This window comes from Merops nubicus, unplaced genomic scaffold (genome assembly GCF_000691845.1).
Source record: "Merops nubicus isolate BGI_N331 unplaced genomic scaffold, ASM69184v1 scaffold32009, whole genome shotgun sequence".
Lineage (NCBI taxonomy): Eukaryota > Metazoa > Chordata > Aves > Coraciiformes > Meropidae > Merops > Merops nubicus.
In genome coordinates this window covers 3,415-16,620 of record NW_008630760.1, presented here as the reverse complement: position 1 = coordinate 16,620, position 13,206 = coordinate 3,415, and the positions used below count along the sequence as shown (strand labels likewise).

The 13,206-nt window shown below is 42.7% G+C and overlaps 1 protein-coding gene across 1 annotated transcript; it reads right to left on the bottom strand.

Annotated features, from left to right (window-relative positions):
- Positions 1-9,458: 9,458 nt before the first annotated feature.
- Positions 9,459-10,565, bottom strand: GPR15 (G protein-coupled receptor 15). Its single transcript, XM_008947408.1, has one exon. It carries the CDS (start codon positions 10,563-10,565, stop codon positions 9,459-9,461), a length of 1,107 nt encoding a protein of 368 aa, XP_008945656.1.
- Positions 10,566-13,206: the final 2,641 nt, after the last annotated feature.

Below are 13,206 nucleotides of genomic sequence, written 5' to 3'. Positions count from 1 at the left end.
CATCTGTCAAGCTGGAGAAAAATGCTTGTGGCAAAGGACAAAAGACAAGATTACCAGGAACTCTTACAAGTCTTTTGGGCAACTCCTTGGCAGCTGGCCCCCAGAGAGAGAGCTGGCAGGTAGTGCAGACATTGCTAACTCCTCTTATAACACATAAAATCAAAATATGGAGCATGAATGCAGAAAGTTCTTCAGTACTCTACAGGAGAAGGTAAACCTGGGAGTTCAAAAGCAATTAAAAGGATCCTCTCGATACATTTGTGTGGCATCTGATGATTTGCAGTGAATTTTGTGAATTCTGAGGATAAATGATGGCCTACCATTATGGTTTTTGACAGAGAGGTGTCAAGAATAATCCATGTGTGTTTGCTCTTAGTGGACTAGCTGAACCTCAGGTTTCCTCCAGCTGTGCTGCACTGGCAATGCCCCTTCTGTCAAAGCCTGAGTCAGAATACAAGTTTGCTTTCTTAAAATAAGAAGGAAGAAGGTTGTGTGTCACTATTTGGCTTTTTTGTGAGCATGAGGCACTCTGTAAAAACCCAGCAGTACTCTGCAGCTGTCAGCAGACACCTCAGCCTTTGCATTTTTACACAACAGTTTTATCCCCTTCACTGGGTGTGTTCCACACGCTACTTGAATCATGCCCCTTGTGTGGCCAGAGCCCTTGGTTTGTTTTTCTGTCTGATAAAAAGGTGGATGCTTCCATGGAAAGGCTGAATGCAACATCAGGTGAAGCCACAGTTGTTGTTGGTTTAATTTAAGACTGAAAAGGTTTACTTTGGTCCTTCTTCACTCTGTGCAGTGTTTTGGAAATCCTGTTTTTAGTGTAATCTTCCTTTTTACTTCCTCTGGATGTTTTCATAAGACTTGATTTCGAGCAAGTGCTTCCCTACCTGGTCTGAAGGCAAACAAAATTCTTTATGTATTTATTTTTTCTTATTTTTATGGTTTTGAACCACTCAGCCTGGCTCTCCACCTCTGACTTTCAAATGTGGCTGAAACGGGCGTTGTCGGGGTACGTGGCTGAGGGAGGCACCCCAGGGTCCAGCAGCACACTGGCTGTAGCCCTGCTGCCTGTTGTGCCCATGCCAGAGGTCTGGAGAACCAGGCTGGTGGCTGGCACCTGCAGGAGGGCTGGATGTGCAGGGATGGAGATGCTGCTGGGGAAGGACAGCCCAGCAACCCAAGCAGAGTGGGAAGCTTGTCTTCCTGGGGCTCACTCCCTCCAGCACCCTCCTTCCAGCTGGGTCCCTTTGCAAGGCAAAAACCTCATCCCATCCTGAACCCCACGTTTGGGGGTGGCAGGCTTTGTTTTGCCTGACCTTGAGGGGACTTCCCCTGGTGATGCTTTGTGTCCAGCTGCTGGGTGCTGCAGGAAGGTTCTAGCTTGACCTGTGACAGAACAGAGAGGTGACCTCAGCCTTCACACCAACAAACCACTGGGGTTCTGCTGTGTAATGCCCTGGCCTGCAGCACAGCCAGAGCTGTTTTAGCCACGTGGGTTAGGATACCTGAGCTACTTGGATTTGACCAGTTCATAGGATTTGTATAGATGAAGAAACACCAGTGTGCACATTGGTGTCAGTTTAGAGCCCAAACACACAGTCCCAATCCCCTCAGCCTTGTTCCCCTTGTCTTGATGTTCTCATTGCTGCATCTCTGCTGCCTTGCCTGTAATGGCTGCATTTGGGAGAGCAGGTTCCCAGCTTCCAGTGCTGACAGTTGCTGCTTCAAGCTGTGGTGCAGATGAAGTCTAAAGCAGGCACAGACTGCAGAAGGAGCTGTGGTGCTTGCCTAGGGGAGGTCCCCATGTGTGCCATTGCTCCCTGCCAGTGCTGGCTCACCTTCTTGCAGCTACATGAACAGAGCACGTGTGCCTTAGCAGAGAACACAGGTGCCTAAACTGGCACAGTCTGTCCCTAGACTTTATCCAGGTTGCTTAAAGGCAATTTAAGGAAGAGGCAGCTAATAATTTTCAAGAAACCTAATCCCAGCAGCACAGCTGGTAGGACCTCTTCAGATGGCTTCTCTTTCTATGGATAAGTGAGCCCATATAATAGTAGGAGTTCCATGAGTCTTCAGATCTTTTAGAGACAAGTCATTAGTGTGAACTCTGAAAGAGATGAGTTCTCTACTGTGTAAGTAGTCTGTGGGTTGGGCTTTTGGTCTTCTGCAGCCAAACCTCAACTCTCTTGATGTTAATTGTGCTAAAACTCCAGTTGCTTTCAACAAAAACATCCATTTCACCATGGACTTTAGTTGGTGTTTATTTGGATGACAGTGGAGGTAAGGACCTATAAGCATCATTAGTCTAGGTGCACAAGTTTTTAAAAATTAGAATGATAGGAGGGTTACATCTCCTTTTGGGAATCATGAGGGGTTTCAGACAGTTTTGATAGCCTTGGGATGGTGGTCTCTCCTCACCTTTGACTCTTGCTTTTTCCCCAAGTCTTTTTCTCTGTGCTGGTGAGATAGCTAGAAGGGTTTTTCAGCTACTTGAATGTTCCTAAGTGGTCTGAAGCACCATGTTCTTTGACTAGAAATCAGAATATCTGACATCTTACCTACAACTGAGCTGCTCTGAGATCTTGGCCATGGCATTACACTTTTCAGTGCATTTGTCTGCCCTCTCTTTGCTTCATAACACCCCTCCATCTATCATGTCTTGGTTGGTTAGGTGGAGAGCAGGAGAGATAAAAGCTTTCTGTCTGTTGAAAGCTATCAAGCTTCTCCTCTTACCTGCAGTGTGTCCTTTGGTGGTGTGGGTGGGTAGCTATTCAAAACTGCATATGCAGCTCTCTCTCTCTTTCTTTCTTTTTTTTTTTCTCTTAAATCTATTGTAATGGTTTGAATATTTTGTTGTGAGGTGTGGGTAGATGTTTCTGTGGTTCCCAGAGGAGGAGGGTGACAGGGGAAATGGGTGGTGTGGTCATGCAGGTGTTTAGGCAGTGCATAGAGGGAAGTCAAGAGAGCGGTCAAGTCAGGTGCATGGTACTATATAGGGTGAATATTTGCTGTGTATTTGTTTATATATGGTGTTCCTCAGTGGAAAAACTGTTCTTTTACATTTGAAGTCTGACTTTCTGGTCGTTTTGGGTACCAATTTTAAAGCTAGACTGAAAATTGGGATTGATTTAAAAACCACTGACCAAGTTTCGTTCTCTGAGCAGTGCCACACAGTTTCACAGCCTGGTTTTCTTTGCCTCAAACTGAGGGTAGAAGAAAGGGCATCCTTTGGGGAACAGCTGCTCTTTTATATTCATATTAACAAGTTTTATCCGTTTAAAAAGAAAGAGGGAATTTCTGTTGCACAGGAGGAGGCAGAGGTGGGTTTTTTTCCAGAATTGCCTAGTGACTTTCTTTTTGAAGGACCTGCTGTTTGAAAAGTGAGTGCTCAGGCTGTTTGGAAATCGGGGACTTGCAAAGGGTCTGAAGCTTGGCATTTACAACTGAAAGCCTCTGAATTTAGCAACCACTTTGTGGGAAGCCTGTTCTTTGAACACAGATTCTCACCTTACCTCCCTTGTGCCTTGCTCTGGTCCCCAGAGCAGCACAGTGCTGTCCAAATTTGGAGAAAAACATCGATCTCTTCCGAGATCTGTTGTTGAGATGCCTGTTGTAAAATCCCATGTGCTCTAGCAAACGTGAAAAGTAAACAGTAGAGGAAGTGTGTTCACTAACTAGAATTAGTGGGAGCTTCTGACTAAGAATATGCTCTCTTACTAATAAGGAAAGTGTTTTGAAGTTTGAAAATCAGTATTTTGGTCACAGTGCATTATTTAGATGATTGATACGGATCGTGTTGCGTGCTCTTCAACCATAACATGTGGACTCCATTTCCAAAGCTGCTGTAACCTGTTACAGAAACAGAGTTGACTTGACAAAAATCTATAACTCAATATTTAAAAATAACTATCAACCCAAGCAAGCCTGGCCTTTGCCATGGCTTTTTTACTGAGTCACATGTGGAAGGCTGTCGTTCTTCTTGAAGGCTTTTGGTTTCCAGTTCACTTGCTTTCTCAGCTCCCATATTTTGCATTCTTTTACTTCATGATAAGCACTGATCTTAGCCACCTAGATGTTTGGGGCCAAACTCCTTCTGGCTTTTACTGAGAGCAGAGTACTCCACCACCTCCTGTCACTTGCAGCAAGACTCCAGCAGGCTACTGAACACCTATAAACTGAGCACATGCTTGGGTTGTTACTGAAACATAGAGTGCACTAGTTAGAGGCTTTGTGATACAGTATTAAAATGTTATGTGAGATAATACAGCTTTTTCTGGGTTTCTAGGGTCACCCAGCCACCTCTGTGTGTGACATTCAGTAGCATCACCATTACTTCTGAGTCCATTTAGTGCATCCCCAACTCATGTTTCTGTCAGTTGTGAGTTTAGGTGGCTCTTTCTTTGCTCATGAACAGATCTCCCCTTTCTCTGGTGACGTGCAGAATGGTGACATATTGATAAATAGCCTGAGTGGATGGATGTCCCATTGCAGGATTGTCTTTATGGCATTTGTGGTCACTGTTTCGTGTTCTTCCCTTGCTATAAAATGTGCTCCCTAACTGGGTGAAAACTTTTAAACAAGAGAAGAACTGGAACTGTTTTGCAGTTAGAAATTTTGAGACATGGAGTGATTTGTGGCTCACAAGGCCCTGTTGACCTCATGAATATAACTGATTGTAGGGTGATAACAAATTGGTATCCCAGCAGTGTGTAACTGCTAAAAGCTCATGCATGTGTCCCCACCCATGAGCTGACATCTCTTTGTACTGTATGCCTTGCAAACACCTGAAAAAAACCCTTCTGTCAACAACCTTGCTGTTCCCCCCTGCAGCAGTCAACAAATTTATTATTGCAAAGTCTTGGGGAAGTCAGGAAATGTTCTTATTGTAATTCAGCCTAATCGACCTGTAATTCAACCCACCAGTCTTTTCAACCCACCAGTCTGACAGACCCAGGGCAAGAAGCTGCAGGTGAAATCTTGATCCACTTCAGTGGAATTTTTCCTCTTGGCTTCCAAGAGCCAACGTTTTCTGCAGGCACTCGTGGAGGGTCAGTCCAGTGTGGTCACTACACCACTCATCTTGTGTTCTTGGAAGGTTGACAGAGAGATATTTCACAAGATAAGGCCTCAAGGGGGGAAAGTGGGATGTTACCTTAAAAGGAGGCAGAGTCTTGGAAGAGATAAGGTGAGGATGCTGAAATGGTCCCCTTCACACAGCTAATTAGGATGTGAATACCTCACCCCTTGAACAGAGCCAAGGCTTTGTCAGAAGGAAAAGGGTTAACAGAGGTTCCATATTTCACAACCAGGAGCAGGGAGTGGTGGGATCATACTTGAGTAAGCCCTAGGTGGTCCCAAAAGATAGCAGGAGCCTCCAGACAAGGAAATGGTAAATTTTTACCTTCTTAGGTAAAGTTAAGAGTGATAAAATGACTGAGCAATCATTTTCCTTACTATTTTGGATAGAAGACCTGGCTCATGTCTGAAAGGCATTTTGCTCTTTCTGCAAATTATTACAGAACTGGAATCAAAACCAAACATCTCAACCCTCTTCAGTGTTCCACAGATTTTGCACACTGGGTAAGGAACCCAGTTTTGTGACAACAATTTGAGAGCAGCAAGTTTGGCCCTGCTCATTTTGGATCTGAAGCTATTCCCTGTGGGACTTTCTCCTCAGTCCTCTGCTCCTGGAAGACCACTTGGGAGCAGTGCAGTTGTCAGTGTCAGTGCATCTGGCACCAAAATAAATGCTGCAGAAATTCTTTGCCCATTTAAGAAACCATCAGATCTGGGCACAATTTTGCATTGTGTTGAGATGAAATACTTTATGTCTGAAAAATGCTGATTCATTGAATTCAAAATGGAGACCAAGAGATGCATCTAACCAGGTCCAGGACAAAAGCATCTCTGAAATCATGACAAGTTTTGTGTGACAGGCAAGTGAATGTTCCCATCCAGATGTGCTGACATTTTCTGGTAATGCTTGGCTACCTTTTCATGACAATGAAAGGAGAAGTTAGATGACAAAAAACCAAACCATATTTCTTAGCTGAAATCATACTGGATTTATTTTAAAATAATAAAGGTGAGGGGAAAATAAAAACTACCCAAGTTATTTATCAAGGTCTTTTGACAGCTGTCACATCAGAATCACACAGTTTCCATTTCCACTTGACAGTAATTAAGTTCTCTTAACACAGGTAAAACTGACATCCTATTATATTGCTCAAGACTAGCAGGTTCAATACTTCAAATCACAATCATTTTGGTATCATGCTGAGAGGTATTGGTCCTAACAAACAAATAATGAATTATTATTAGCATGGAATAGTCAAAATTCCAGAAGTAAGTTTGTTCAAGCATGGGTTGCTTTTTCTTTGAAAGAAATAATTGAAAGTAGCATTTACACTGTTAAGAGATGTCAAACAGATCTGCAGTTTACAAGAGTAATACAAGTACCTTCCTCCTGTACAGTCCTTTGGAGGAAAGCCTGAAGGAATCCAGAGTTTTGCTTTGCTGAATTAATTGCCTCTTGTGGATTTTTTTTTTGCTGATGTGAAGCATTTCCTGTGGCATTTTTATGTGATTTGCTGCAAACCTGGCAATATTTAGCAAGTTTATTTGTTTTTTTTTCCCACCTCCTAGTACTAAAAAGTTTAGGCAGTGTAAGGAGAGCTTATAGTAGTAAGTAGATTTCCTTGGGCATTGTTCCAGCTTGACATGGTATTTTGAAGTATAAAAAAAAGTGACAGCCTTAAATTAAAATTGTTTAAAGTCTTGGAGATTGATTGTATTCCAAAAATACTGTTCTGCTTTGGGTGGGGATTGAGGAAATAATGAATGAGTCACACTTACTAAGAAAACCTGCTTTAAAACAAGATGTGATTTTGGTTTTTTTTCTGTCACAAAAGTCACTAGTCAGTTGAAATGCAGATTGCTGGCTTCTTTTTGTAATTAAATAAATCTTATGTGTTAGTAAAGGTAGAGGGTAGGTGAGAGACTGCTGAGACAGTAGTTTAGGAGGGTCACTGCAAATAACACCTTAGATGAGATGTGTTTGTAGTTCTCTGCTGACACTAAACAGCACAACCACAGGGCTCAGTGCAAAATGCAAATACCAGGATTTATTTGGGACACCCAAAATAGTCATCCCCAGTTACAGATATTTATTTAATACAGAGATGTGAAGAGAAAAGCTGTAATGAATGTCCTCCTGCTGCACTTATATCAGAGGATACATCAGTCTTGTCATTCAGGATACACATTTTTTCCCTTGCTGTACAGACAGGTCTTCAGGCTTTGCCCATTTCTCTCTCTTTCTCATGAATTATGTTAGCTGGTCTAGCTGTCTTCCATCTGAAGACTTTAAGCAGGCCTACAGGGGTGTAACCATTCACCCTAAAACTCACTGTGTCCTCTTCTTAAATAGCAGACAATCTTTTTAGCTAAACTATTTCATAATTGGAATAAAAATAACTTTCTATAGACTTGTAAAATGCCTCATTGTTGTTACAGGAGTAATCTCCTCCATTTGATTGCCTAAAAATCTATTCTTAGCTTCAATGAAATGTGAAAGTCTCTCTTTTCTCTGGTGATCAAAGTGATGCAGGGACTGTTGGTGCAAATCTTTGTTTCTGAGAGCCTTGGAGACCCTGTGGTCAGTTAGAGTATGGATTTGTGTGACAGCTTATTCCTTCCCTTGCAAAGTTGAGAGGACACAGAACAAAACTCTCAAAACTTAACTTGAAACACTCCTGCCCACTAAAATCATACAGGGTTTGCTGTAGACAGCAGATTGCATGCAAGGTTATCAGCTTATTTTACTTCTTAAAAAGTAGACCCAAATATAGATATATTTTCTGTCTCTTTCTTTCATTGACAGAGTTGAATTTGCTTTATCTTACAGGGCTGAAAGTGCCATTAAAAATCTTTCACTTGTTGCAATTCAAGATTTGTTTCTGTGTATTTTGTTTTATCACTTGGTGCTAAGATAACTTCTGCCTCTAGTCAACACCTTTGTGGGTTTCATGAAAGCTAGTTCAAAAGCTTCAAAGGCTAAGTGCAAAAGAAGAAGATAAAAATCTTTAAAAATAAGGAAATATAAAAAGAAAGTTTCTAACAGTCTTGTGACTTAGTCACCTTATACATCCTGGATGCTTTGAGATACTAATTTATTATATTTGTGACAAGCAGTATCATATTAAGCTAAGCATTTAGCAAGAGAGACAACAGAATATGAGATACTACAACACAGCCAAGGTATCCCAGTGCTGTTGGAAGTTTAACTGTGCACTTCAAAACATTGTACCCTGGTTTCTTTAAGCAAACATTGTTATCAATCATTGGCATTTAGAATAATATGAAAGATTTAATAAAATCAATATAGTCGGCTTCATTTAAAGTCCAGCACCAGTTTTCTGAGAAGCTGCTTAACTCCTTACTCCACATTTGTTCCCCTTGTAAATCTAGGAGGTAGAAATAGAAAATTTCTCTGTTTCCCCACCCCATTTGTTGTCAGACTGGACACCAGTTGGGCAAGTGGTATCTTCCCCACAACAGAGCAGGAACATGCCAACTTTATGGAGCTGTTTTATTACAGAGTTCAACTCTGTAAATGAACTAAAACATTGGTCCTGTTGAATTCCTTTTCTCAGAAGCAGCAGCATGGAGAATGACTCAAATCTTTGTGAAATGTTTGCTTTTCAGGGACATTTGCATGTGACTGTGCCTGCAGTGGAAGAAACATAAACCTCCTGCAGCTAAACAGAGCAGACCTGGGCTTTGAGTGGCACACAGTGTCATGCCATTATAGGACAACCCAAGCAGGCAGAAATTGAGTCAGATCTTCCCAAAAGTCTTAAAAAGCACGAGTGGATTTTGTGGTGTTTGAGGTTTTTTTTTTTCCCCTTTAGGTTAAAGGTTAAATTTGTGATTTGTCTTTGGGTTTCTCTGCCTTCAGGCCATCTTTCGTCTGAAATCAGAAGGGCTAGAAACTTGATTTAATTATCATGATTAAAACTAAGATTTAATGCCATAATCAAGTTGAGACTTCACAGAAAACACACAAGACTCAAGTTACGAGAACTGGTACCCCACAAATCCATTAAAACATTGGCTTTCTAAATTGAGAAAACCTCCAAAAACCCCAGAATTGATCAGGTCGGTTCGAGGATACTGCGACGCGTTTGTGGGTAAGCTAGGAACCAAAGAGAAGCAGCACTTCTGTTGTGGTGTTTTTCTTGCTCTGCGTGGAATAAAAACCTGTATGTGTTGAAGTTTGAAGCTTCCCTTGGAATGTCTTTGAGTTAATTTCTCCTACCTGACATCCCAGCTGCATTACACTTGAGCCTCTGCCTCTGTCGTCCGTTTCTGTATTTCGGCTTTTCTCGCTTCACTCCTTTCCCGTCACCTTTGGAGGGAGAAGTTCCCTCCTCCACAGCCCCAGCTGCCAGTCAGAGGGACACGGAGCGTTTCCTCTTCCTCGTGGCCTGCTCCCCAGAGATAAAATTGGACAGGGAGTGGCTCAGGCGAGTGTCCAGAGTCTCAGAGGTGTTGCCACCGCTGCTGGTCCTCGCCCGCGGGCACAGGCACCTCAGCATGGCTCTGCGGATGTAGTTGTCAAAGCAGTAGTAAATGAAAGGGTTGGCACAGCTGTTGGCAAAAGCAAAAGGGCTGCTCACCCTCATGCCCAGCTGAGCAACCGTGTTGGGAAAGCAGTCAGGCTGCTTCAGGAGTCCCAAAAGGATAGCCATAAGCTTGAAGAGATTGAAGGGAACCCAGGAGATCACGAAAGCTGCCACTACAATGAAGACAATCTTAATGGATTGTCTCAGTTTCTTATCGTGTTTGCCAGCTCTCTGGTAGTGCATGCAGAGTCTCCTGGTGATGGAGCAGTAAAAGGTTAAGATGCTCAGCAGGGGGAAGAAGAAGGCCAAGATTAAAAGCATCAGTGACGCGATCTGTTTGGCTTCTGTCATGGCTTTGTCTGTGCAGTAAGTCTTTCCATATTGCTTCTTCAGTTCCCTGGACAGCAGGGTTGGCATCCCTAAGCAGCAGGATAACAGCCAGACACAGATGCAGAGTCCACTGGAATAGGATCTTGTTCTGACTCGTCTAGCAATGGAGGGATGCATGATAGCGAGGTACCGGTCAGCACTCATGCAGGTGAGGAGGAGGATGCTGCAGTACATGTTGACTGAGATGACATAGGAACTAGCTTTACAGAGGAAAGATCCTACCCTCCAGCTCCCATCTGATGCCTCCTCGTCCAGCCAGAACGGCAGCGTGACGAGGAAGATGAAGTCAGATGCTGCAAGGTTGATGATAAAGACGTCGATCAGCCTCTGGACCCGCCGCTTGAAGACCAAGGCTACTATGAGGATGGAGTTGCCAGTAATGCCCACCAGGAACACAACAGCATACAGGATAGGGAGGAAGGTAGACAGATGCTGCAGGTGCTGATGCTGGCAGTTGTCATCATAGTAGTAGTCATAGTTGAAAGTGACTGTAGTCACAGGCGAAAACGGGGTGAGTTCCATTTCTGGCCGAGCTGTCCTCATCCCCGCTCTGAGGAAGTCTCTGAACTCCCCCTACCCTTCCCCTCAAGGTCTTTAAAAACCTTAGCAAGTGAGGGTGGAGGGAAGGGGGAAGGGAGGAGGAAAAAGTGGTTTAGGGTGGGTAATCTGTATACTTTTAGCCAATCGCATAGGTAACAGCCAAGCAACGAATCTCTGATTAGTCAAAACCTGTCTTCAGAATAAACACTTGCTTTTTTTAAAATCAAGCTTAAGTTTTACTGATTTTATCTTCATTTTGCATTTGCCTGTATATAAACCAAACCAGGTTTGGGTTTTGCTTTTATACTTGAGGGGAGGGAAGGTAGTTTTCAGGACTCTGAACTTTTTAGGACAGGATATCGCTAGTTTGCAGAGATTCAAGATTGCACCAGCTCAGAAGTCAGAGAACAGTGAATTAATGTGATACAGCCTTTATCTTTACTCAAAACTTTTTGTATAAATTGCTTTTTGGGGCAAGTTCAACTTTTCCAAGGATTGGAGGTCTTTGTGGTTTTTCATCCATTTATGATTGTTGTTTTTTGTTGAGAGGAATCCTCTCATAAGAAAATATTTGGGGAAAAACATTTAGAGCTACCATCTTCATTCTGCTCTGTAGTTAGTTGTTCTATATCAGACTTAGGCTCTCCACTCCTGCCCTGCAGCTCCTCCAATTCCTCTCTCCACACCCAGCTTTATAAACATTTTAGAAACTTAGATATCCAACATGTCATACATTCTTCTGCAATTTGAAACTTGACTTGATGTTGCCATCCCCACACATGCTTCCTTATCGACCACAGTCCAGGTCTCCAGAGCAGTGGGTTTGTTCCTTCTCCTTCTGATGGTGTAGCCTGCATGGCTCTTGGGCTGCTGTTACTTAAAAGTGCTTGCTTCTCTTAGAGAGGTCTGATTTCCTTCATCTCTCTCTCTCAAAGTGTCTATATCACTGCTGCTGTCACTTACCTTACAGATGGCCCTTTCAGCATCACATAAATCAAGTGAAAATTCTCATTTTTTTTAAACTACTGAATTCATTACAGCTTTGCCAGCACATACCAGTTTGAAACTTCTACTACTGGTCTTCATCATCCTTCCTCTCTTCTGCAGATGAATTAATTTTCTCTTTCCCCTCCCTCCCCAGGCCGATAGGTCACATTTATATTTGTCTCCACAGGCAAAGAGCAACTCCAAATTTCATGGACAGCAAATTAGTCCCTCCAGACTGGATCTGAATCCCATCCAGAGAGAGTCTGGGTATGCTCAGATTCACTCTGCCAGCACTCAGGTTATATGGGTGATATGCTGCTGTGCAGCAGGGACCTGGTAAACTTCCAGGCACTTGGAAAAGCATCAACTATTAAATTAAAAGCTATTAAATGACTGGCTGCTGGATCAAGGGATGCTTAGGTGGGCAGTCCCTCTTGTGTAGATAAGCTGATAGGGAGCTAGTTATATACAACTGCCTTCCTATCCCTAGGGTGCTAGTGGACTCTAGCTGAATATTTTTCATGGAATGGGTACAGATGAAGTTATCTCAGTGAGAGTAATTCAGCTATCACATCTGAAAAAAGATCAAGGTGTATAAAAAATCCCTGGCTTAGATTACCTGTTTGTGTGCCACAGATAAAAGTGTGAACCTATAAGGAAGCACAGGCTAAAAGTCATCTTCTTGCCATCTGAAGATGACAAAAGATAAACCTACTTTTCAGCTAAGAGTTGTGTAAAAATGCCCAAGTATTTTACAGTTTACAGAAATGATTTTTGATGGATCCAGTGTGTGGAGGTGATTTTTCTGTCATCTTTGTTCATTTCTGCTTCAAGGAATGTATTTTAAGTCTTTTTTTCTTCCAAGAAGCACTGGAAAATAGAGACATCCTCTTCCAATTGGACTAGAGTGGAAGACCAGCTGATCCCTACAGTCTGCACTACAATAGCTCTGCCTCTCTTGCAAAGATGGACCTACATGTTCTTTTACTCTGCACTTAGATCCCAACGACCTACATGCACTTTCAAACCTTAGAAATCAGCCACAAACTTCACGCCCTCCATCTCACACTGCTGTACACTCCTTGAAATTCACTCACCTCCCTCTCCCTGTCCCAGAGCAGACCAAAAAAGTGAGTAACTTTTTCTAAAGCTGAATGGAATCATGAAGATAAGCACAGATCCATGTATCCTTGTGTTTGTGGTTCCTTTGTTGTCTCCCTGTAGGTTAGCCTGCCTTAGTAATATAAAAAATTGGCTAATAAACCTTTTCCAGCAGGGATCAGCTCTGTTCTCTTGAATTTGCTCTGTACTTCTTGAGTGCTCTAAATAAACCCGTGGGTGTTGCTGTGTTTTGCCATATTACAGATGTGACACTTCCTTATCTGGTCAGAAGATTTGCAAAGATAAGAGGAGGCATTGTCATGAATAATGAAGTTATCTGTATTTGTGGTAGCCTGTAAGCCTTGTGGGGGTTTTAGGTGGTATTGATTCACTTAGAGCATCGAGTAGGGTCTTACTCTTCCTACAGCTCATTTCCCAAGGTAGAGCCAAGCTCTCAAAAATACTCAGCACACAGAAATTCCCCTCACAACACATCTGCATAGATATTCCAAAAAGCTCAGCATGTGATGTGCTTCTCCTGACCAAAATTTCCTGC

Bases quoted from the DNA above. Each gene is read 5' to 3' on its own strand.
- GPR15 (XM_008947408.1), bottom strand. From the start codon at position 10,565: ATGAGGACAGCTCGGCCAGAAATGGAACTCACCCCGTTTTCGCCTGTG.